This window comes from Chrysemys picta, chromosome 1 (assembly GCF_011386835.1).
Source record: "Chrysemys picta bellii isolate R12L10 chromosome 1, ASM1138683v2, whole genome shotgun sequence".
NCBI classification, from domain to species: Eukaryota; Metazoa; Chordata; order Testudines; family Emydidae; genus Chrysemys; species Chrysemys picta.
Genome location: NC_088791.1, coordinates 170268210 through 170294785, shown reverse-complemented (window position 1 = coordinate 170294785; position 26576 = coordinate 170268210). Strand labels below are relative to the sequence as shown.

At 47.6% G+C, this 26576-nt stretch overlaps 1 protein-coding gene across 2 annotated transcripts in view; it reads right to left on the bottom strand.

Moving 5' to 3' along the window:
* Nucleotides 1-1545: 1545 nt before the first annotated feature.
* Nucleotides 1546-26576, bottom strand: part of CD80 (CD80 molecule) — a 31040-nt gene continuing 6009 nt past the window's right edge. For both annotated transcript variants that reach the window (XM_005310176.3, XM_065589622.1), the window contains exons 3-7: nucleotides 16087-16416; nucleotides 12417-12695; nucleotides 10288-10416; nucleotides 6568-6712; nucleotides 1546-4029 (exon numbers count right to left, since the gene is read on the bottom strand). In XM_005310176.3, the coding sequence (XP_005310233.1) occupies nucleotides 6585-6712; nucleotides 10288-10416; nucleotides 12417-12695; nucleotides 16087-16416 (866 nt within the window). In that variant the 3' untranslated portion in view covers nucleotides 1546-4029; nucleotides 6568-6584. The remainder of the gene's footprint in view (nucleotides 4030-6567; nucleotides 6713-10287; nucleotides 10417-12416; nucleotides 12696-16086; nucleotides 16417-26576) is intronic.

The window sequence follows — 26576 nt, the reverse complement described above, 5'->3', positions numbered from 1 at the left end:
ACCTGCTCTTTTACTGCCTGGAATGCTGACAAAATGAGGGTTAACACATGCACGCTGGCTCTTGCCCGGTGAGAGTGGGTGCTGACCAGGCACGGGCCAAGTACCCTGGACTCCCACTGGCCTTAGCATTACACACACCTTGCAGGACTAGGCTTTAAGGTGCAGGCCCCCTTTCCAGCTCAGTCCCTTTGGTTGAGGATTGTATTGGTGTAACTCGCCAACCTTGCACATACTCTGTACTGTGGCAGCCAACTGGCTAGAGCCTGACCTGACATAGGGCTAGAGCCACAAAAGGCTACAGCACCGAGCTTCCACTTTAAATCAAGTCCAACTGTTAGCGCCTCACAGCACTCACTCAGCTGCCACCTCAGGCGGTGCCTAAATTCCATGGGCACCAAAGCTTCTGCCAGTAACATCCTAATGCCACCACATGGTTTGGTGCCTAAGCCTTGGCAAGCTCCTCACACTAGCTTGAACCACTGGGCTAGTGGGAATAACAGGGAGGAGGGCAGGGGTAATGGCACCACTGGAACCATGTTTTGCAGGAAAGGTTTGACCTGGTACAAGTGCCTGTGTCTAGGTCTAGGAGACTGTTCACAGCTGTGAATCCTGCATGTAAGGTAGCACCTCCCTCTCACCCAGGTGGCTCAGGCCTCACCTCTCGCAACTCTCCTATTTACTAGCATAAATAGCTTCCTCTGCTCAGCAGGCTGGATTTTGTGGAGCCCATTCTTTGATGCCTAACTCTGAGCCTGAGTCCCCATTGTAGATCTAGACCAGCGGTGGGCAAACTTTTTTGCCTGAGAGCTGCATCGAGTTTCCAAAATTGTATGGAGGGCTGGTTAGCAGAGGCTGTGCCTTCGCAAACAGCCAGGTGTGGCCCAGCCCAACCCCTATCCGCCCCCATCCTGCTTCTCAGTCCCTGACGGCCCCCCAGGACTCCTGCCCATCCAACTCTCCCTGTCCCCTGACTGCCCCCCGCCACCCCATCCAACCCCCCTCTCATTCCTGACTGTGCCCCCCAGGACCTCTGCCCCCTATCCAGACCCCTGACCACCATCCTGAATTCCCCTGCTCTCTATCCAACCCCCAGCTCCCTGCCCCCTTACCGCGCTGCCTGGAGCACCAGTGATGGCGGCACTACAACCACGCTGCCCAGAGCGCCAGGACAGGCAGCCGTGCTGCCCGGCTGGAGCCAACCACGCCACTGCGCAGCTCAGAGCACCAGGTTAGGCCGGGCTCTGCAGCTGCGCTGCTGCAGGAGCTCGCAGCCCCACTGCCCAGAGCATTGCGCCGAGGGCGGAGCAAGCTGAGGCTGCGGGGGAAGGGAAACAGCGGGGGCGGGGGCTTGCCTCCCAGGGCAGGAGCTAAGGAGCCTGGCAGGAGGATCTCGTGGGCCAGCTGTAGTTTGCCCACCTCTGTTCTAGACCCTGGTGCTTACTCTGTGACTATATAGCTTTTAGCCAGTGTAGAAGCTAATGAGCTCCTGTAGTTTCCCAGCACATAGAGCAGATATGTTTATTATTAAGAAAAGGAAACCAAATGCAGAGTTTACCCTTTAATACAATTAAGGGGGGAAAAACCCCAAAGAATATCTTAGCCAAAATGAAGATGTTAAACTGAAAGCAGTTCACCTGTTACATTGGTTCAGGTGTTAAATAAGCTGAAAGGTCTCATGGAAACCATGTGCATTTCACTGAAAACACCGTGAGACAGTAGAAAACATAAAACATGTTTTATAGGGGGAAAAAATCAAACCCTAAATTTCCTGCATTTCTGTCAGTGTGAAATCCCTTAGCTCAGCTAGAAGGAATTATTTACAATGTCATAAGGGTATCTGGCGATTTACAAAAGCATATGCTCAACAGAAAAACCCTGCCCCAGAGAGCTTACAGGCTTCAGTCAGGAGTGCATATTAAATATAGAACAGCTGGAGGAAGATGGTTGGAAGTAAGTATGGCACTTTTTGGTTTTGTTTTTATTTTAAACAGGAAAGCATTGTGGTAGAGACGCATTTCTAGGAGGCTTCAGAGGAGAGGGGGAAGTTACAGAGCAGTATGAAAGGAGACACAAAGCTGAGAGTGGGCAAGTAAGTACAGCGTGGCATAGCGGACAGTGGACCAGTAGAAGAATGCCGTAGTTAAAGCTGTCAGTAGCAAGAGTACAGACTAGTTGTTGGGTAGTAGGAATGGGAAGAAAAGAAAAATGTGACACACTATTCCCATCACCATCCTAACTTACACTGGCTTCTCACCCAGAGCGTGAGCCTCCCTAAGCTGCCTTTATTAGCTGGCTTTCCCTGCAGTAATTTCTCTTACACACCTATTTACCAGAAAGAGGAGTGTAGGATTGGGGTGTCCCAGTGCTGCTTCCCAGCTGTGTGTTCACTGGTGGGGGTCAGAGCATGGTTGCAGCAACATCAAAAAAGTGCCCAATGAGAATGCTGCGATGCACAACCAGTCTCCACAGTTAGTATCCATTCTGCACGGCTGCCGTGCGGTTACTGGTTCCACTCCCCGAACAACAGGCTGCAAAACAGGCTGTAACTCACAGAGCCTATAACCAGTTAGCTTTAAAGACAAAGCAGAAGAGATAGAGTAGAATAATAAGCAAGCAGGGGCGGAGTTATGTTAGTAAATCCCATTGTGCAAGCAGCCTATTGGGTTTTGGTTTTCCCCTCAAAATGAGAAATCGCTCTTTCCTACACAGTAGGCAATAAAACCATTCAGGCCAGATCTGGATAGGTCCTATCCAATGCTAGAGGCCAAGCCGGGCTCTTCCCCACTTCAGCTTCTGAATGGATATAGGGAACAGACTGAGAACAGCAGCCACAGACTGATCAGCAGCATCCCAGGCCAGGGTAGTCCCATACCGCCAAATTTCCTGCAAGAAACTAAAGACTCAGCCCACCCCAAGCCTTGTGGAGAAGCAATAGTAACAAGGGTGTTGTAGTCACACATCCCCACACGCCGTTAAGGGGAGCAGACCTGTGTTTTTGGATGAATTTTCTATTTCTTCATGTTACATGCATGTAAGATAGCTGCTGAGCAATCTGACTGCATATGAGTGTTGATGAGGGGAAATACATATAAAAAGTACCAGTTGGGTGTGTCTGCATGCTGTCAGTTGGCTGGAATGTGCAGATAGATGAGCTTTGGCATATCATCTTCCTCTTTGGGGTGAACTAGCAGAGCTGTATCTTTGATTCTCTGGCTGGAGGGGTTTTTGGGACAAACAGGTCATGAGTACTAGCATTAGTGCTGCAAACGAGGCAGATAGCTGTACGCACATGAGTTAGCAAATGGCCAGGGTGTCAGTATATTAAGGTCACTCCAGACTACACTAAATGTTATGGCTGCTGAAATAAGCATAAGATGTATTTCCCCGTCTCTGTTCAGTTCTTCCTTAAGGAGTGGCTGAACTTTGCGTCCTTACTGGAGACGGGACTCAAGACAGGAGACATCTGTGATTGTCAGGTCCTCAAATACATTCTTAATCCAAACTCTACTCCAAGAACTGTACTGGCATCATGCCCAAGCCCAAGGACCATGTATAGAATGGAACAGACTACAGCTGTCCTCAGCTCTAACAAAGAGGTGCAGCCTGTGCTTGGATCAAGATTGCACATTGGGACCTGTCATCTCCCAAGGGCCAGCCTCTCCTTACTAAAGATGGGCTACCTGGTAAAGCACCACAGGCCACCCTTGCCTTAGAGGCAATGTCAAAGCCAAACATCCCAAACTCTGAGGAGGCAGGTGGTGTATTGGAGCAACATTTCTTCTTGCTGCTCATCAGGAAAATGGAGCTTCCTTTGGGGTGGCATTGCAGACACAGGGCTCTGGTGCGTTACAGTCCTAAAGCTTCTGTGGTGGTGGTGTTTATTCACAAAACACCATCTTCCCAGTCCACTTGAGCAGATTTCCTGCCTGCTCCGTCATCCTCTTCTGGAAGAGCCAAACAGTCTATGGAATAAGCCTTGGCCACAGAGGACAATGGGGACTGCAGTGCAGGGCATACGGTATACGAGATCTGAGGGGACACAAAGGTTAGATTTTTTTACTCCTAAAACATCCATGAAAATGACTGTCAGAGACAACAGAAGCCATCTGCAGACCTCATGATGGCATCTAATCTAACAAGCAGTAGCAGAGGGGGTGCTTTGCCTGGGTGAGAGCAGGCACTGCAAGCCACGCACCATTAGGGCACCACACTTTGGGTTGGAATTTGGTCCTTGTGAAAGCCTGCAGGTTCTCTGGGGAGAGGGTTTACTTTGTGCAGTAAGGATGAATCAACAGCAAACCAGACTATCTGACTTACAATGGGCTGTGGTTGCTACTACTTAGATAAACTGCATTTTAGTGTAAGAGAATGTCCCACGATCAGCAACAGATCTCAGCAGTTCTGACACCTGATTGCTGGGTCTGCCCACTATTTCAGGCATCAGGACTAAGAACAACCAAGCATTTACAGAAAAGCCAGGAGGATTTAGAGAAAGAGGAATGCAGTGGAATGAATCTATTCAGTAGGGAAACTCCTACTATAGAATCTATGCTGATAAACCCCCTCGGACTACTTGCTAACCAAGATTTAGTATCTGTTCCAGATGGGGCCTTCCCCATAGGACAGTGAGAGTGGGTGGCTGGGTTTGGACATGAGAGAAACTAACTATGATGATTTCCCCTTCCTTCATTCTCACAGCATGTCAAGTTGTGAGTCCGTCCATTCTCAGAAAAACAAACAAACGTGACCCGTAGGACTTCGCAACTGTCACTATGCTGCACACACTGGCCACTGGGACAGCAGAGAGAGAACCCAGATCATTCCCTCCAAAATAATAATAATAATTTATTAATAGCTCTTATTACACAGATCCACTCTCCCCTCTCCCCCCGTTCCTTCCCCTGACCTAAAGAAAAACCTTTGTTAGAAGAACAGGGTTTAAGAAACAATTGAGCAGTTCCAATTCCATCCCTAACTCCCAGGCATTTGGAAGCAGCGTCTCAGAGATCTTTAATTCTGAGCTTTACTCAATAGCATTTCTCTTTTCGTCTGCTTTGATTCCTGTTTATCAGCCTGGGTCCTCCAGAGGAAGAGTCAGCCGTAAATCAAGTCAGGTATCAGGAGTAAGGCGAGGGGCTCCCCAGGGCCCAAAGTCATTGTAGAAGTGTAACCAGAGTTTTCCCTCACTCTGTAATTACAGGGTAGTGACCCACTTGTGCTTCCATTTTCTAACATCCCCGTTTCCATGCTGACCCTTCCCCAGAAACCGCCCCAGCATCTTTCACTTAATCTATCAAAAATAAACAGCACTTTCAAGCCATCTACTCCTGGGGCTCCCAATGAAGCTATTTGATACCTCACACCCTGCCGCTCACCTCACTGCTCACATTGGAAATCCTGAGAGGGAGAAAACTCTCCTCAAGCTGCTGAAGAGGAGGATTTGGAGGGAAGCCCTGGCCGGGATGATTTAGTTGGGGATTGGCCCTGCTTTGAGCAGGGGGTTGGACTAGATGACCTCCTGAGGTCTCTTCCAACGCTAATCTATGATTCTATAAGTGCCTCAAAGATGGACGAGCATTTAGGGTATGTCGACGCAGTCCGCTGTGGGGAACCTCCCAGCCCAGGTCAACAGACTCAGGCTTGCAAGGTTTACGCTACCATGCTAAAAATAGCCAGATAGATGTTGCAGCTCGGGGTCTGAAGTCTTGGGGGGAGGGTGGGCCATCCGCACAGCTAGTTCTAGTGTGGGTGGGTGTGCCCCATGAGCCTGAGTCTGTCGACCTGGGCTGAGAAGCTCGCTGCTGGCAGCTGCGTAGATGGACCTTAGGAGCCGATTATGAAAAATGGAGTTATTCACTCACAGTTGTGCCCTCCCTCAACACCTCTGGCCACTGCTCCTTCAGCCCTTCCCTCATCATCCTTGTGGCCATTATACGTAGCAGGAGAGGCACATGGTCTATGTGCAGTTCACCAGAAATAGTTTCCAGGGGGCCAGGGTAGCACATGGGACTGGTGAGAGGTTGATTGCTGGCGAACAGGTCAAATCGGATTTCGTTTAGTAGTGACTGAAAGACATTGCCCAAGAGAGCTATTTGTTGGCCTGTTTGTGAAATGAACAAACCCATCTCTAAGGCAATAACCAGCCTCTTGGTCTCCGGTCTCCAGAGAGGAACCAAGAGATGGATTTATCAAAGAGCTCTTCTTTTGGCCCTGCTGGTGTGAGCTCTGGAGGTGGGGCAAATTGGAGGGGTGGCAGGAGGGGAACTTACACTAATGCAGTACCCATTATATTGCAAGAAGGATCAAGAGCCCTGGAGAAACTGAAGACTAAACTGGCATCTTTCACCATTACTACATTCACTTTAAATGTAAACCAAAACAAAAACATCCCTGTTATCCGGCTGGGAGACACCCTCACTCCAGAAGACCATGTCAGCTATCCAAGTGTGAGTGGCCACAAAGCCCTACAGCCTTGACCCCAGAAAACAACAGAACACTTTGTGTGCTAACGTTACCAGCGCATAGCATATGAGCATCTATTTTGCCATCAACAAATAGGGGAGTTACCTGCAGATATGGTCTAATCAGAAAGATGCTGCTTCTGATGTTACTTCAGAGAGGTCAATGACACCTCTTACACCGTCTTTCATTTCAGTTCCCACTGCTGGATCTTGAGGGACAGGGTAGTGAGAGCACTGCAGTTGTTCGCAGCCTAAGGAAAGAAGACAATCTCTCTTAAGTGCTCAGAATTCCAGTTCATTCAACAGTACTGGATCCAAATGCTTCCTTCAGCCACATTTTGATTCCTTCAAATATGGTTACGGGTGGGGGTGGAATATCAGAGTATAATCAAGGAAATCAGATGGAGAAGAGCTCTTACCTCTAGTGCCATCACTCACTTGGCAGGATTGTTCCCTTCAGCATGTTAGAGTGATTGTCTATAACCATATTCTCATTGGCTGGTTTGGGCCTTTTAGGTGATGTCACAGATAAACACAGGGGTGAAAGTAACTTAAAGGACTTACCGGTACGCCGGAGTCCTGAGCGGGGCGGGGCCTCAACCGGAAGAGGTGGGGCTTGTCAAGATTTAAAGGCCCTGGGGCTCCAGCTGTAGCTGGGAGCCCCAAGGCCTTTAAATCACCCCAGAGCTACTAGCTGCGGATGAAGCTGGGAGCCCTGGGGCGAATTAAGGGGCCCGGGGCTCTAGCCGCCGTGGAGTTCCGGGCCCTTTAAAGCGCCGCTGGAGCCCTGCCACCACTTGGGCTCTGGCAGCCAGGCGTGGGTGGGGATTTAAAGGGCCCAGTGCTCCCAAGAGCGGCTGGAGCCCTGGGCCCTTTAAATCACCACCGGGGAAGCTGGTCCAGTCCGGCATGGCATACCGGCTCTTGCCAGTACGCCAGACCGGCTTACTTTCACCTCTGGATAAACATCAAATCCCATTGGTGCAGAACTAGGACTTCAGGACATGCAAAAAATAACCCTACATATACTGAGAAAATTCAGAGTACATACACCATTTATTGTAAGTTACAGGTCAATAAATGAGCCTAAGTTACACACCAAACAGGCAGAAAGGTGGGGTCTTAGTTACACAGTTTCTTTTAAGGGTGTAGCAGGAGCAAGGTTCCCCACAGTTTTACACCCTATTAGTTGGTTTTCCTCCTATAGTCCAATCAGTGTCCCCTTGGCATGTTACACTAAATCAGGCTCACACCAACGTCTCAGCATAAATCTGATGCTGCCATTTAAGTGACCTCTGAATTTGGCCCATTCTGTTAAGTGGATTAAAGAAACGGAGGAAAAATGTTTTACTATCTTTCCCCACATTCTTTTTTTCTGAAGCTCATTTTCCAGAACAGAGTTAGAGATCATGCAGTGTTAACATATAGCTAGGTGCAAAGGTTGCCCAGGCAGGCCTAGGATCGTGAGTTCCTCAGGGCAGGGAGGTCCCTTCTCAAATGTCTGGAGAGTGTCTGGCAAATTGCGAACACCACCACAAACACACAACTAAAATCCTCAACCACCCACTCCAGCCCAACCCTCCACGCTCCTCCCTTTTGCTTCTTGTTTCCACCCTAGCCCTTCAGCTCCTTGAAGCAAAGCTTTTAAGCTAAGAAACTGGACTTTAAGGCTGGACCAGCTCCCAATCCAGGTTTCCACCATAACATTGCACTTCTGAAGCATTTGCTGAGCTCTGAGGGCCAGCTGCAGGGGGAAGCAGCAATTTCCCTGTAGGAGCCCTGGCCTGAAGCCCTTCACATCTCCCTTCTCACTGAGGTGTAACTCAACCTTAAACACTTGAAAGCTGGTTTGAGACTCCAACTTTGGTGTCTGAAAGTGAAGTTCTACTCTGAAAAGTGACTGTAAAATAGCACCGTCTTATTCAGCAGATCTGCTTCCTGGGGGGATTCAGAGACATGTCTACTGACCTCAGGCTCAAAGCTAAGTTTTTACCCTTATTAGAATGACAGAGCCAACACAGCTAAGAGTGTGAGCTGGACTCTATTCCTTTGGGTGCATCAACAGGATTGTTTACTACATTCCAAACAGCTGTGCACCCCATTAAGCACTAGGGAGCTGAGCAGGTGCCACTGAGGTCATAAATTGAAGATAATGGGGGCTGTAGAGCTGAGAGCATGATTTGCCTCGCAGAACCTCTCTCACATGATGGTGCACAGTGGTGGATTAGCCACTGGGCCCATGGGGCCTGTGCCCAGCGGCCCTCACCAACTGGGGCGCCACCGGAAAAATTCTGCCACTGAAACCACAGGATGGGGAAGCCCCTCCTGCCCCCCCCCAGCAGCCCCCGACCCTGTCCCAAGCCCCCCCCCCCCCCCAGCGGCCCTGGGACTGGAAGAGCTCTCACTTTCTGCTGTGCCCCAGGGCTGTGGCACGGGGACAGAGCTTCTCCAGTCTTGGGGCTGTAGGGGGTGGGAGAGAAAGGAGAAAAAGAGGTTGCAGGACTGCAATGAGGGGACAGAATGGGAGTACCCTGGGTGGGAACAGGGGTGGGCCCCTGGACCCCACCTCTGGGAAAGGGGCAGAAAGGGGTGGGGCTGTGGGTGGGGTCACAGCCGGAAGGGGCAAGGCCACAGGCAGAAGGGGTGGGAAGGGACCCCCTCACTTGCTCTGGCCCAAGGCCCCAGGAAACCTTAATCTGCCTCTCATGGTGCACCAGGAGGAAATAGCCTTGCTTGACTCTCAGAGCCTAGGCTGATTTTGCAGGGCAGGTGGATAGAAAACAAACCCCCAACTCCTCCTTGTAGACAGCACATTTGAAATTAGTTGCAGAAGCAGTGGCGCTCCCAAGCAAAATAAAGTTACAAATGCCCTTCAGGGGTTTGGGTCCCAACTATGCTAGAAATAACCTCTCCCGCTCAGGGACAGCACTGCAACTATGATCAGCTCAAACATGCAGGCCAACAGCGCTTGCTTTAAATAGGAGGGTGGCTACTGACAGCGCATGTTTGGGGCGGGGGTGATTCTGGACTCTGAAGCTCACTTCCCTTGTGACCAAACCCTAGATTGTGTGACCCTTAGGACACACTGTAAGGCTCATGTATTTTTCTTGGGCCTGATTTACAAAGGTATTTAGATACCTAGAGATGAAGAGAGGCTTCTAGGTGTATTTTCAAAAGTGCCCAAGAGAGTTAGGTGCTTAACTCCTATTGACTTTCAGTGGGAGTTAGATGCCTACTCTGCTTTTGTAAATCCCAATAGGTGCCTCTCTGCATCTTTAGGTGCCTGAATAGCTGTGTAAGTCTGGCCCCAAGTTATTCTGGGGAAAGCAAGGGGATGGTGCAAATAGGAGCTTGGGGGGGGGGGGGGGGGGGGCTTGAGGATAAGCCTCATTTTGGGAGGTGGCAAAGTCTTTTTAAATGGTAAAAACTCCACTGTATTTTGATGATTATACAGCAGTGACAGCCTCCTTTATACGCTTCAGGACATAAACACGGGTCTGAACCAAACTGGCCCAGATCTAAACATCATTCAACTTTGCAGAATTTCTGATCCCGACCCAAATGGCTCAGTTGCTCCCTGCCTATAATGGACCAAACCAAAACCCTGGACCCACATAGCTGCCAACCTTTAGGAAAGCCCTGATATGAATCTATACTTTGTGACGTTGGCTGTTACAATTAATACAACTAGAGCATTGGATGTTCTGCACTTCCCTCTACAATCTATCAACAGAAGAGTTTCCAAATAGTACATTTTACCAACTTTCCTATGAGTCATCAAAAAGCAGCCCATGAATGTGACTCTCATTGAAGGAACTGTACTTACCATGACACCGGAAATATTTTAAAAGCAAGGCAATGGCCACAAGGAAGATGCAGATGAGAACCAAACTCGAGGCAATAATGACCCCCTGGGGCGGAGGTGTTGGAGAAGAAGGACATTCCTTTAGTTTTTCTGAGAAGAAAGGATTGATAAATATAACTGAAGGGCCCTTCACCATAGTACCATTTTCACACAAGAGTGGGTGTGAGAATCCTGTTTTGTCCAAATTCTAATGCCAAGTAATGCCATTTTTGCCAGTAACATGTTTATTTGCAATATATTATCCAGCCACTCCTTATAGTTTCTGAACTATATGGAGTTCCAGGCAGGGTATGCTCCCTGGTTCACAAAAGTGACAAAGCTGCAACTCAAGCTGTGAGGAAGCCTCCCATTCCCCAAGAGTATTTTTCTGGGTTTAAGATTTGTCTGACATCTGTGTAGTTTGAAGTGCTGGATTTTCTTCCAGAACTGGGCATGGATGAACTGTTTTTTACATGAGTTCTGCAAGGCTGTGACCATCTAAAAGCAGATAGGCAAATTTGACATAAAAAGGTGCACTCAGAGGTAATACACAGTAGCAACTAAGTATCATAATCTATCTGATTAACAGAGCAGGCACTTCCTGCCCTGAGGAGCCTCTGTTCCCCGTGGGTGTTTATGTGGGGAAGTAACAAAGCTCTTTCCCTTTAAGGAACAGTGGCGGTTGGGTGGGTAATTATGAGTCTGCATTTAGAAAAACTTCCAATCATAGAGGCACTACTCAGGTTCTCTTGTTTCAGGCACATTTACACCTACGCCAGGGCAGTATGTATACCTCCAAGTTTATACATAAAGGAGACCTCTGAATGCAAAAGGCATGTTTGATCTATCATTCTCTGAATAGGGGGCAAAGAGAGTAAGGGCCTGGAATTTTATTTCAGTAGATTCAGATGTTCTTGCCATTCTCATCAGATGGTGGAAGTCCTGTCACTTAGAACATTTAAAAGACTAGACATGTACTACCACTTCTACAGTAAGGAACTCTCCTGCATTGGCAGGAAGATGGCCTAAATGTATGCTTCATCTCATAGGGCTTTACCCTCACTAATAGCTATGATTCTAAGATTGGGCTAAATTAAGCAGCATACAACTTCCTGACATTGGCTTTATTCTCCCCATAATCTTGCCAGCTTCACCTGTGAGCCCCGCTAGCCCGGAGCTGGGACTCCCAAGCATTTGTTGCTTTAAGGACTGTTCCCAACAAACTGAAGTGAAAGTGGCCACCCGCTTTAAAAATCAAAAGGTGTTTTTTGTTGTTGTCACTGTTTTTTCCCCTCCCTGCCTTCAAAGAATCAGTCATTACCTCAAGCTATTGTTTTATTATGATTATTTTGCTGGGATTTTTTCTCCTTCTCTTCTATTCCACGCAGTATACTGTTGAGCCCTTTTCTTCATACCTGTTTCCTCCTGGGAATTTAGACATTATTCCAGCTAATAGCAATATTCTCTAAGGGCCAGGTTCTGAGCTCCTTGCTCAAGCTGAATGGTACCTTCACAAGTCCTGTTGAGTTCAGCAGGCCTATGATGAATAAGGTACTATTCACCATGGACAAGGGTGGACGTATCTCTCCTTAGCTTCCCTTGGAAATGCCTGGATCCATACAGTCAGAACATTGGACATAGAAACATGTTTTAAATGTTGTTTTTAATAAAAAATGTTTTTTTTAAATCTCTGGCTTTAAGCGTCTTCTTGCAAGCTCCTTTGTACTGTGAAGTGTTTAGACTGTAACCGCTACTTCATATTCAGTGTACTGTCTTTCATCACCCTCCCTGTCTGTTTTCACTTGTCCCTTTCCAGGCATAGGCCCATTTATTGTATGATCCTCTATTTTGCATTGCACTGTATACAATCATGGTACATTACTACATACATACGTTAGGAATACTACTGAGTGTGGGAAGCTGGAATTTCTTCCTGATTATTGCAGCCAGTAATAGACCTTGAGGCAGGAAGGAGAGGGCTTGCAAGTTTTATGTTTGTGTAACTGTGGACACTATTCTGACACGAGTAAATGCACCCTTCTTTCCGAGCTATGTACCTCAGCGAGTTCCACAAATTCATTACACACTGCGTATGATTGGCAGAAACTTACTCAGAGTGTAGTTAGAGGACACTTTGAAGTCATCATACTCAATGGTACACGTGAGGAAAATGTCTTCAGTCAGATTGAGCTGCAATTTGGCGGTGACATTATAGAGGCTCTCTTTTGAGTCAGATAAATTGGTTTGCCAATCCACAGACATATTATTGAGGATCCCGGAGACTCTGGGTGCTGGAAAGCCACCATGAGAAGAACAGTTCACCATCACCTCAGTTGTGCCACAAGCATCTTTAGGTACATCTGCTGATATGACCGGCTTGCTGAAGTCAGCTGGAGCAAAGGTAGTGAGAGAGATTTAATTACCATTCTGTCAGATGAGGCACAAAACTGCAGTCTTCCTGACCTCTTGTCATTAAAGAGCCCGTGGCACTTTGCATTCTAGCGCCTCCAAATTCCTTCTGAAGTTACAGGTGGATAGGGAATTCTGGTATTCACCTTCACTTCCTGCCCTAAACTATTGTCCAGTATTGCAGTGCACTGTTTCACCAGCTGCCACATTCAGTGGTGGCGCGTGGTCTCTCTAGATATACGGTCATTTGTAAGGTGGCCTTCTTAACGGAAAGTACTATAGAAATATAGGGTTTGTGGTTATTAATAGTCTATTGCATAAATGTGTAGAAAAGATAACATTGGCCTCTCTTCTGAGCCATCCAGCAAGGGAGCCAATTAATTAATGATTTGTATTACGGTCATGTCTAGGGACACCCCCCTCCCCACACACACATACAACTGCAATTGGGGCTCCATGATGCTGGGCACTGTTCAGATGCATAGTTAGTGACAGTGCCTGCCCCAAAGAGCTTGCAATCTAAGTAGACAAGAATCAAAGTATGGGAGAGCAAACTTAGGCATGGAGGGATGAAGTGACTTTGCCAAAGATCACACAGCAGATCAGTGGCAGAAAGAGAAAGATCCCAGGCCTCCTCAGTTCTATCCCAGCACCCTATCCACTGGGCCCCACTGCCTTAGTTAGCACAAAGGATTGTTTTGGAGACAGTCACTTCTAAACCAGAAACTGGACTGAAACCACTAGCTCATTTCACACAGGAGCACTGAGCAGTCATCACAAGGTAACAACTTTCAGTCACTTTTGTCCTAGTCAACTAGCAGCCTAGAAGTGAAAGGCTCCATATCCCATTACCAATCCCTCTATCCAAAAGGCCTGAAGCCCCCCCCCCACTCCCCATAGCTATTACAAAGGCCTGTTAGAATGCAGGGGGTGGGAGATGGCAGAACAGAAGAGAGCTGGGCTGTTTTTAGTGCCGTGCCACATTTCCCATTAAGTTGATTTGTCAGCCCTAGAACTATTCCTCTCCATAGGTGATGCACCCCACAAGAGGGGGAGTGGAGTGTTCTGGGAATACAGGAGGCAAGAAACTGGACAAGTCTCTTTTTTCACTTCAGTTCTCACTTGCTGATAGGGATACAGTTCCTTCAGGTGTCCCTGCACACCAGGGGGTGTTATATACATGCTGCTGTAAGGCAGGCTGAGGACTAGTGATGGGAAAACCTCAGGAGAGATGCACATTCAAGATGTGGAAGATTCCAGTGCTTATTCATGGGCCTAGATAAAGGCTTCCCTGCGAGATCTCTGGGACTTTCTGCTGTCATACGGGTCGAAAAGAAATCAATGTCTCTGCTCTCAGTTGAAACCAACTATCAGAGAGGCAGCCATGCAAATGGAAAATGATGATGCAAATATAATTTCTTCTAACTTCCACCAACGGTTCAGATTCGTTTTGAGCACTCCTGTTCCTCCACTAAACCATTTCCCAGGGGCAGTGCTTACAGTGGTCTGAAAAAGTGTGTGTGGGGGGAACGAGCATTTTCTACAGAAATGAAAGTGACATCATCAGCATCTGCCTGTCTCTCCTCCCCCCATCAGTTCTGCTCCCTCATCTGTTCTGCCCCCGGCTCCCCATCAATTTTGCCCTTTCCCAGCTTCATGTCTGTTCTTCCTGCAGCTCCTGGGGTTCTTCACTCCCCTCTCCCAGACCAGCCTGTCACCATTGCTCACAGGAGGGGCTGGAGGGAGGTAGGGGGGGGAGAAGGAACAGGGCCGTTCTGAGCTGCTGGGCTCTTCCTGCTCCCCACTCCCCTCCTGGAAGAATAGGCTCCTGTGGGGGAGGGGGCGGCAGAGGAAGAGCTCTGCCCATTCCCTGCATTAGCTCTGATTGGCTGCTTACACCCCAGCAGGTGGAAAAGTAGCCAGTCAGAGGGGGTTTCCCCCCATGCAGGGCTGACGTGCACTCCTCAATGACAGCTCGAATTATAGAACGTTTATTGGCTGGGTCTGGAACCCCTTTCAACCAGGTGCCATTTAAGCACAGATCTGAGGTGAGGTTCATTTAACCCTTAGGGCAGGGAGGTGTCTGATCCCTAGAGCACTAGTCAGGCCCCTACAATGTTGTGGGGCTGTCCAAGGGTGATGGGGCAAAACCAGGAAGGGCCTATGGCTGCTGAGAGGTGGGGCCTGGTCAGAAAGCACTCTTCCCACCATACCATGGCTGCCCTTCCAGGGAACACTTCCTCCTGCCCTACGAGAGAGACCCGACTTCTCTGTGCCTCACGCTGGAAAGCAGGATGGGGCCAAATAGCTCAGAGCACAGACCAGTGATGGCACCAGTGATGGAATAAACTCCATGCCAAAGAGACAACTAGCAGGCAAGGGAAGGGGGAGGGAAGGGAGACCCTCTTTCAATGCTTGAAGTAGCGTGGACAGGGCCAGATTTCCAATTAGGCACAGTCGGCACATGCCTAGGGACAGCAGCGTTCTAGGGGTGCCTCAAAGTTAAAAATTAGTTAAAAGTTAAAACATACGCCAGTGATTCTCAACCTGCGGCCTGCGGGCTGCATGCAGCCCAGTTACCCAGCTGTGTGCTAAAAAAATTCAATTTGCCACTCCAGTCCTGGCAGGGGCGGGGGCGGCAGAGGTTGAGATGGCACCACGCAGCCATGCTGGAGCGCTCCTGCCAGCAGGGAATGCAAAGCAGCCCCTGGTGACAGGGGAAGGCTTCAGCAATGCAATGCAGGGGGCCCTGCTGGGCAAGTGGGTCCTGAGGGAGCCTGGCATGGGCAGGTCCCGCTCCTGCTCCAGCCTGGCTGATCACGCCTCTCCTGAGGGGCCAGAGCAATCCCCGACTGACCCCGGCTGTGCTGCCGGCTCAGCCCGGTGGACACAGTCACCTCCCAGTGGGGCTGATGAGTGCGGCCAGGGCGCAGGAGAGTGGATCTGTAGGAGGGTTGTGGGGGGGCTCTGGGCGGTGAGGAGTGCTAGGCCATGGCGGGTGTGTGAGGTCTGTGTGTGTTGGGGCGCTGGGCAGTGGGCAGTTGTGGAGGGTTGGGGGGGCGCTAGGCAGTGGGGGGGTGCATAGGTAGGGAGGGGCGCTGAAGATACTGTGCCTAGGGATGCGTAAGGTGTAAATCTGGCCCTGAGTGTGGACTGCCATGTAGGAGGACAGAGCTAATGAAGGGGAATGGCAGGTAATCCTATTGGAATTAGAATCCTAATGGCGAGTCTAGCCATGCTTATGCTTCTCAAGGATGCTATGGCCTGACTGTTCTGTAGCCACAGTCAATGGTGCGTCTAGTCGTCTATCTTAACCCCTTGGTCTTTGCGTATTAATTAAAGGCTTCTGATGATTTGGGTCACACCACTTACCTTCAACCACCAAATCCACAGTCCTGTCACAGAGCTTGGAAGGTCCCTTCTCTATCACTTGAACTATGCATTTATATGTGTCAGTGTCTGATAGTTTCACTGGGAAAATTGACATTGTGAGGTTCTGTAGGTCCATCTTGATCCGGTTCTCATACTTTGGATCGTTCCCGAGCGGCTTCCCTGCTGAGTAAGCCATCACTACTTCTTCTTTTTCTGTTTGCCAGTAAACGCGGTAGTTAGACAGGGACTCTGTGCTGGGTAGTGCAAGGCAGCAGGGCAGGTGGATGATGTTTCCCACTTTGGCTTTGACCGGGTTTTCCTTTGCAAAGACTGCAGGGAAGCAAACAGGAAACAACAACATATGTCATGAGACAGTCATATATCCGTAAAGCCCGTTCTGCCTACAACTCCATCACTCTTGATCACAACTCTGTCTACTCCCACTGACATGCCCCAGCGTTCCATTGTCCAGTTTACACTGAAAAACCCTCCCGGAAGGGACCTGTCTCGGTGATGTGTTCTTGTGATGCTCCAACCTCACGTATGGATCTAAGTAATAAAAAATGGTTGCTAAGCATGTGGATTAGTGAAAATGACTAGGGCAGCAGCATCTGCATGGAAAGCAGGATAGGTCACAACTTTCAAAACTCAGAGTAAGTAATCATCACTATTGTCATTGAAGGGGTGATGTACGTTGTCAAAGCCGTTAGGGACCAAAACATCTCTTCTCTCGCTTCTTAGAGCTGTTTGTTTGCAAAATCCCTATCATTTTCCTGTGTGTTTCCCCAACCCCAAGCAAATGCAGCAATGCATCTTTTGTGTAAAGGGAAGGAGGGGAGAACCAACCCAACACCCCCGCAGTCATGAGCAACCCTACACCAACAAGCCAGCATCATAGCCCAACATTCACAGGCATCTCTACAATAACAAACCAAGACACACAGCCTATAGTTCATGAGCATCCCTGTGATAACAAACCAGTGTCACAGCTTGGTGCTCACGAGCATCCCTGTGACAGTAAAGCCAGCACACTTACGGAAGAAAAAAAAAGAAAAGATCAGTATGGAAACAACCCAGCCCTGTCCTGCAGTGGTTCCCCTGCTTTGCAGTATCCCCCTTTGCACTCTGCTCCCAGGCTCAGTCCTGCAATGCAGCGCTACGGTAGCTCTGCTTCCCCCCCCTCCATCTGGTCACACCGTGGAGGTAGGACACCAGAAGCAATAAAAAGCTGGAAGGCTTGAGAGGACCCGTGACAGCAGAGCAGAGGCCGGCTGAGGATTGATTGGCCCAGGGTGATGACAGAGCAGTGTCTGGAGAGAAGGAATGATCTTGTGGTTAAAGCAAAATGTGGGCAGTTCTATTCGGACCTCTGCCATGAGTTGCTGAGTAGCTTTGAGCAAGTCACTTAACCTCTTTATAGCCTAGTTTCCCAAATGGGGATAATGGTACTTACCAACCCTAAAGGGTCTCCTAAGGCTTAACTCATTGCTTGTAAGGTTCTTTGAGATCCTCCCTGGAAGGTGCTAGAGAAGGAAAGCAATCTTAGCCTGCCCTGGTGCTCCCTGATTTGCAGGAGGCATGCCTGCCATTAACCAGAGTTCACAATTCAGACACCAAACCAAACCAAAAGCATGAGATTTCATGATTCCAGTCTGAAATGCACAGGGAATCCATTGCCAGCACACATGCCCCTGTTCCACCCACCTGCCTTATGACAAATCAGTAGGAAACATATAGAAAAATGCCAGGGTCAGCAAATACAAAATTGTGTTTTCCATTTAATTGGGGAGCTCTTTTTTGACTCAGGCACTTCATTGTCCCCTCACTAGTGTGGGATCCCTAGGAGAGTTCTTTTTTTTATCAATCAGGTGTGCTACTCTGTGTAACACAGCCCACCTTAAGCTGCATGTCTTGCTGCTCCTCCTCTTTGTGTGTGTCCATCTTCTTCCTGCTTGTGTCTCCTTCTAGCTCAGTTCCTATCATTGCTAGACTTCCGATAACTGAAACTTTGGGATTCTGGCCTGATATCACCACCCAATGGAGCTGGGTTTTTTTGTTTTTTGTTTTATTATAGAGAAGAGTGGGCGTAGCTGTAAATGTCAATGAGACATCACATCATGAGTTGCATGAGGTTCTCCACACTTTGCCACCAAGAGTCTCCTCTGCAACCAAAAGGAGAACAAAAACCTCCTGGACAGTACATATGCAGAGGCTGGAAACTCCTACTGATGTCACACCCGCCCTTAAAAGGCACTGCACCCATGAAACTGCAACCCGAACACTTTCAGCCTGAAGCAGCTACAGACCAGGGAGAGTCATGCAGCTCCACAAAAGTCCCCAGTTCATATGAGTTTACTTTAAAGGTGAATTGCAAAGCAAAAATGAAAACTGAATCCAGTCCAGATTTACGTACCAAATGTTCTGTAGGAGGCATCCACTATGGAAAAAAGTTTTAATGAATCATCTAGACAAAAATTCCCTCCTCTTCCCAACCTGCCAATGTAATCCTCTTGGTTCTTGCTCTCTGTACCCAGAGTGGATACTTCATTTGACCCCATGGATGAAGGAGTCAGGAATAGAGGAAGGAATTTCAGTTCTCTCACTCCTCCCACAGAAAAGAGCAGGACACAGGGGTTTCTTTATTTGCTTCCTACAAAGGACACAGGAACTCCAACTCCATTTGTTTGATGATTCCCACTCTACTACCTACTTGATCAGAGACACTGCTATGATTAGATCTCAGCATGGGTCAGGCAGAAGGAGTAGAGTGCTCATCAGGAGAGGTGCTCTCAGCATAACAAGGCAATGAGGAAGCGTTAGCACTAAGCTTGGCAGAATTCAGTTTTATATATATATATAATTTCAGTGGCTAATATCAGTGGTTATTTTTAAGCATTTTAATTTTTTTTTCAATTTAAAATTTCTCAATTTTGCAAAATTATGGGTTTTAAGCATTTATTTTATCTTTTTATCTTTCTTTTTTAACAGTTGTGGGGTCAGGAAATTGTTTAATGACAGCAGACCCTGAGGTTCAAAAAATTAAAGCTTTATAACCATTAAAACACAAACTGTCAACATCAGATATCAAAATATATAATACATATATCCTTAAATCAACAAGTCATACCTGTTTTTTACTATTCATTTGCTAGTCCATTTGTAATGAGTCTAGCACAAAATTCTAAAAAAAGAAGAACAGGAGTACTTGTGGCACCTTAGAGACTAACAAATTTATTAGAGCATATGCTCTAATAAATTTGTTAGTCTCTAAGGTGCCACAAGTACTCCTGTTCTTCTTTTTGCGGATACAGACTAACACGGCTGCTACTCTGAAACCTGACAAAATTCTAAATCACTGGATTTCTCAAGTACCATTTTTCTTACTTTTGCCTATCTGTAAATTTCAGTTATCATCTATGGAAATATTTTTTCAGCGGTTTAAGTGTGTATGGTGAAATAGAGTTTACTGACATATTCAAATCAAAATCTAATCCTTCCAATCCTAGTTATCAGGGATCAGATTGGGCTAGCTAAAGATGTCTCAATGAACCATTGCTTTCCCCTGGTTTCTGCATCTTGATTCCAGAATTTCAATTTGCATTGTGCATCTGCTGGTTGCTACTCCACTGTTAAGGTTAAGTTTTGTTTTTAACTTAAAGCAGGGATTCGATCTCTTCACTTTATAGGAAAACTATGGCACATTCTCTCCAAAATTCTAGTACTTACTCCTTAAATACAAATTGATTTTTCCAAGAAGTTACGAATAAATTCAATAATTAGGTTATGAATTAAAATTAGTTAAGTAGGTCTTTAAAGAAATTTGCACCTGCTTCATTATTTTTCTGTCCCAAATGATCTTAGCAATGGGATAACAGATTTTTTTAAATTTCCATATAGTTCATATTGGGCCTAGGCTATATTTCAGGAAATATGGTTGTATTTAAGATGAATTACTGTTGTCTCTAATTGTTATGAGTATATTTGCTATGGACACGCTTCTGTCAACAGCTCAGGTAACTGTTAAGTGGGGCTGGTGTGACATTGGCGGTAACGCAACAAATCATCACCCATCCTCTGCAGCTAATTTGCATGCAACAATTCTATTGGTTGTAATACCTCACTGGTATGAGGAAGACAGGGCACATGTGCTGAGAGTGGCCTTTGGTAGATTTGGCCCAACTGGTAGTACGCTTTAAAGATTATGTAGCTGTATAGTAGGTGGCTGCACATTAGCTTGGGCATGAGTACTCGATAGGATTCCTATGGCACTTATATTTCGGTTCCACTGTGCACAGAGGCAGCGCTGTACTGGGAAAATGAGGCAGGAGCACCAAGATACTGGACTCAGCAATGGGCTCTCTCTGAACCCCTTCACAAGTGCTGGAATCAGTAACAGAGCCCTGCACACCAATAGGTCAATTGCAAATTAAGGGTCAGGTTCACCAGTACGCTTCAGCTGCTTTGTGCGGCTGCTCTGACAATGCAAAGCAGCTGTAAATCCAGCTCTTCGTGACCAGGTACTCCTTGGTGGGCCAGGATCTCTGCTTAACACAGATGGGGAGAAGGAAGAGAGAAATAGAGCAGCTCTTTAAAAAATAGATAGGTATTTATTTCACCAGCAGTTGTATTCAGTCCCATTTCCTTATAGGTTTTCAGTGTGTCAACTATGCCCAAAGCAACCTTAATTCTACTCTGTACTGATTCTATGAGGAGGAGGGATAGGTATGAAAGAAATCTAATTTGATTTAAAAGCTTAATTTACTCTAGTCTGAGACCGTACATGCAGATTCATAGATTCTAAGGCCAGACGGGACCATGGTCATCTAGTCTGACCTCCTGTATAGCACAGGCCACAGAACTTCCCTGATTTAATTCCTGTTTGAATGAAAGCACGTCTTTTAGAAAAATATCCAATCTTGATTTTAAAATTGCCGATTGTGGCGAGTCTACCTTGACCATTATTCCAATGGTTAATGACTCTGACTGTTACAAAAAAAAAATGCACACTTTGTTTCTAGTCTGAATTTGTCTAATTCCAGCCACTGAATCTTGTTATAACTTTTGTCTGCTAGAAGTGTCCTTTATTATCAAATTTCCGTACCACACACAGATGTTTATAGACTGTGATCAAGTCACCCTTAACTGTCTCTTTGTTAAGATAAACAGATTGAGGTAACTGAGTATCACTGTAGGACATGTTTTCCAATCTAATCATTCTCGGGGCTCATTTCTGAACCTTCTGCAATTGATCATCAACATCCTTCCTGAATTATGGGCAGCAGAACTAGATGCGGTATTCAAATAGCAGTCTCACCAATACCAAATATAGAGGTAAAATAACCCCTCTACTCCTTCTCAGTATTCCCCTGGAATTCCAAGGATTTCATTAGCCCTTTTGGCCACAGCATTGCACTGGTAGCTCAGCTGATTATCCACCATGCCCCCCCAAGTCCTTTTCAGAGCAGGGCCGGCTCTGGCTTTTTTGCCACCCTAGGCAAAAAAGCCCTCCCCCCCTCCCCCCGCTCCCTCCCCACCAGCACGGCAGGGGAGGGCACCGAGCAATCCCCGACCGGCCGGAGCGCCAGGAGCAGGGCGGAGAGCCCGACCGGGACTCTCCGCTCTCCCCGGCGGCCAGAGCGCTGGGAGGAGGGCCGCTCTCCCCGGCGGCCAGAGCGCCGGGGGAAGGCGGAGAGCCCAGCCGGGGCTCTCCACTCTCCCCGGTGGCCAGAGCGCCGGGAGCAGGGCGGAGAGCCGGGCTGGGGCTCTCTGCTCTCCCTGGCGGCCAGAGCGCCGGGGGGAAGGCGGAGAGCCCCCGGCGGCCAGAGCGCCGGGAGGAGGGCGGAGAGCCCAGCCAGGGCTCTCCACTCTCCCCGGCGGCCAGAGCGCCGGGAGGAGGGCGGAGAGCCCGGCCGAGGCTCTCCGCTCTCCCCGGCGGCCAGAGTGCTGAGGGGAGGGTGGAGAGCCCCCGGCGGCCGAAGCGCCGCGGGGAGGGTGGTGAGCCCAGTCGTGGCCCCGCTCTCGGGCAGGAGTGCCCCGCCCCGCTGCGCCGCCCCCCTCCAGGCGCCGCCCCAAGCACATGCTTGGTGGGCTGGTGCCTGGAGCCGGCCCTGTTTCAGAGTCACTGCTTCCCAGAATAGAGGGGCCCAGCCTGTAAGTATGGCCTACATTCTTTGTTCCTAGATGTATAACTGTACACTTGACCATATTAAAACACATAGTTTACTTGCGCCCAGTTTACCAAGCGACCCAGATCAATCTGTATCAGTAACTCGTCCTCTTCATTATTTACCACTCCCACACTCCTTGTCATCTGCAAATTTTATCACTGATGTTTATGTTTTCTTCCAGGTCATTGATAAAAATGTTAAATAGTACAGGGACAAGAACAGATCCCTATGGAGCCCCACTAAAAACTCACCCACTTGATGATGATTCCCTACGTACAGTTAGCCAGTTTTAATCCATTTAAAGCGTGCCAATGTTGATTTTGTTTTGTTCTAGTTTCTTAATGCCATGTGGTACCAAGACAATGCCTTACAGAAATGTAAGTATAGTACATCAACACTATTACCTTTATCAACCAAACATCTAGTTTCATTTAAAAAATTATCCATTTAGTTTGACAAGATCTATTTTCCAAAAACCTAGGTTGACTGGCACTAATTATATTACCCTACTTTAATTCTTTATTAATCACGTCCCATATCAGACATTCCACTATTTTGCCCAGGATTGATGTCAGGCTGACAAGCCTGTGATTACCCAGATCAGCCCATTTATTCTTTTTAAATAGAGGCACTAATTAGCTTTCTTTAAATCCTCTAGAATTTCACCACTGTTCCAAGACTTATTGACAATCAACAGTAATGGTCTAGATCAGAGGTGGGCAAACTACGGCCCGTGGGCCACATCCAGCCCACGGGACCGTCCTGCCCGGCCCCCGAGCTCCTGGCCCAGGAGGCTAGCCCCGGCCCCTCCCCTGCTGTTCCCCCTCCCCTGCAGCTTCAGCTTGCCCTGCCACCGGTGCAATGCTCTGGGCAGTGGGGCTATGAGAGCTCCTGGGGCAGCACAGCTACAGAGCCCGGCCTGACCCCAGTCTCGTTGCTGTGCCGTGGTGGTGGCAGCATGACCCGTCTCCAGTCAGCTGGTGCGGCTGTAGCGTCGCCAGCCACTGGTGTTCCGGGCAGTGCAGTAAGGGGGCAGGGAGTGTGTGGGGGGGTTGGATAGAGGGCAGGGGAGTTCGGAGTGGTGGTCAGGAGGCGGGGATGTGGATAGGGGTCGGGGGGGAACAGGGGGTTGAATGGGGGCAGAGATCCTGGAGGGGCAGTCAGGAAGGAGGGGGGCTTAGATGGGGCTGCAGGGGGCAGTCAGGGACAGGGAGAAGGGGTGGTTGGATGGGGCAGGGGTCCCGGGGGGGGCATCAGGAATGAGAGAAGGGGTTGGATGGGGTGGCAGAGGTCCGGGGGCGGTCAGGGGACAGGGAGCAGGGGTGTGTGGATGGGGTAGGGGTCCCAGAGGGGTTGTAGGGAAACAGGTGGGGTTGGATGGGGTAGGAGTCCCGGGGGGGACAGATTGGAGGTCATGACCCTCTCCCCTAACTGGCCCTCCATACAATTTACGAAACCCGATGCGGCCCTCTGGCCAAAAAGTTTGCCCGCCCCTGGTCTAGATTGCTCCTCTGCAACTCTTTTAAAACTCTTGAATGAAAGTATTTGGACCTGCTGATTTTAAAATGTCTAACTTCAGTAGCTCATGTTTAACATCTCCAGAGATACTAGTGGAATGGAAAATATTTCATCATCAACACCACCACCACATCATATGATTACATCATCTAGCTTTTTCATTGAACCCTTCTGCCATTTCTGAATTGTCACTGACAATTCTACCACTTCCATCTAGTAAAGGACCGTATCATTGTTAGGATTCTTTTTGTCCCTAAAATACTTGAACATCTCCTTAATGCCTTTAACGTAATCACATGGCTGTGTCAAGTCATCTCTATAAGGCAGAGTTAAGGTGGGTTGGAAGGCACAAACTGGGCATTATTGCCTTATGTTTGTATTTCTTTTAAGCATAACCTTAACCCTCAATTGCCTGGATTTAAAAGGCTTGGTTTGAAGACAATTACAACATCTTTACAATTTCTTCTATCCTTAAGTTACTCATACATACTCTCAATCTTAACACCATTTAAACTTTTTTTTTTTAATTTAAAAAAAATTTGGTCTCTGGCCCTTATGATTATGAAGAAAGCCTGGAAAACACGAACCATGTGTAAGCGATGCACCGATGCTGAGCCTGCAAAACAGCATGAAGTCATAGATCTGGGAAGTGTGTATTACCTCTATTCATCTCCGTGGCATGTTAGTTCTGAAGCCTAATGATGATAATTTAAATATCAACATTGTTAACTATGGTACTGATGATCAAAGCATCCAGCACCACGACTTCCTTCCCACCCAATCAGCATGCTGTCCATTGTAATTCTTATTCACCAAAAATTGGACTACAGTCATCCCGCTTTGCCTAAACTTGTTTATGTCACTATAGTGAGCAGACATAGCCCAAAGACTTGCAGCCAGGGAGCAGATACACTGAGTAAGAAGGGGGCATTTTTACTGAAAGTAACTCATCTGACAATAACATTGCTTATAAGAAAAACAGTTCAGCATTAGAAGTGCCTTGATCTTTAATTAGTAACTCCTAACATGTGCCAGGGAAGCTTTAATAACCATGTAGTCAAGAGGGTGTCACCTTTGCAGCATCTCTAGAACACAGTGACATCCCCCACATCAGCATCACCATATTGGAGGCACACAAACACTGCCTTCTGAACTCCACTTCCCTGTGCAAGCTGCCCATTGGGGTACTTCAAGTCCCAACTCTGCCTAGTTTACAAGATAAGAAAGATCACAGCTCACGACCCACTCGCCAATATGTTACATCCAAACAAGGAGTTGTGGGGGACAAAACCCTGATGGTTTCTGCTTTCTTGGCTGCTGGGATCCAAGTGAAGACATTCAGACTGGATGAATGATTTTGTAAAGGTCTGTAAAAAGTAACAAAGAGTCCTGTGGCACTTTTAAGACTAACAGATGTATTGGAGCATAAGCTTTCGTGGGTGAATACCCAAGCTTTCACCCATGAAAGCTTATGCTCCAATACATCTGTTAGTCTTAAAGGTGCCACAGGACTCTTTGTTACTTTTTACAGATGCAGACTAACACGGCTACCCCTCTGATACTTTGTAAAGGTCTATTTGCCTTGAATTTTATTGTGCCCCTCCCCCTCAGGTTATTCTGAGACAAATGGAATATGTGCGCTGGGCAGGGGGCAGGTTTAATGCATATCAGCAGAGCTGGGATATAGGATAGAAGGGGAGGGCTTTTTGTGCGGGGAGGCGAGGCAGGAGGGAGTGAGAGACCCACTGAAACCCTCTTCCAGCACTAGGAGCAGACAAACCAGGTTAGGATAAGAAAGGACAGAGTTGAATATTCATTCAGAATTCAAATCCAGACCTGGATCTTTTCTGAGGTTAGAAAAATGGTGGTTCCTTTAAAACAAAACCAACCCTCCAACCACCTCCAGACATTTCCTCAGCATTCTTGCACTTGCTGGTTTGGGGCAGGACCAGAAGTAGAAGTTGTGCAAGACCATTGTAGGGGGATGTGTAGAGCACAGAGATTCGGATGAATTTGTTAAGCTTTTTCAAGATTCATCTATCCGTGGTTGGAACCCAGTCCCGAATAGTACTTTCTAGTAGAATACTTTGCCCTTCTGTAGCACCTTCCAACTGAGGAGGTTCTCAAAGCACGTCCATCACAAAACCCCCACCTGAGTATTACCCCCACTTTGTAACTAAAGACACTGAAGCACAAAGGTTAAGGCCCAAATTTTCAAAAGTGTCTACTAATTTTGGGTGCCTCAAGTTTTCAGATACCCATCCCACTTCTGATGGGAATAGATGCTGTAAGTGCCCAGCACCTGTGAAAATCAAGCACTACATGCCTCACATTGGGTACCCCAAATTAGCGAACACTTTTGGTTTAAATTACTTCCCTACAAATGCACAAAATTAGTGCTAGGGCAGGGAATAGAAACCCAGAGTCCTTTCTCCAAGCCCTCTACTCTAATGGGCACGTATTCACTACGGCACTGAGGTGGGAGACTTGGCAATAACCCAAAATGTTAGCGATTGGTTGAGGAAATATTTTATATTTTAAGCTAACAGGCTAAGTGATAAATAAAGAAGAACACGATAGCATTCTATAAGTATCTGAAAGGTATAAAGACCAAGGATGGAGAGAAATTGTAGAGGGCAGTCCCAAGGGAAAAAAAACTAAGAGTATGAGTCACTGAGAGGAACATATATGTTGAATCGCAAGCACTTTCTAACAGCGAGATCTCTTTACACTGAAATAATTTCCCAAAGGAAGTGATGAACGCCTCTTAGAACAGTCAAAGGTAGACAGGAGATCACACATTCT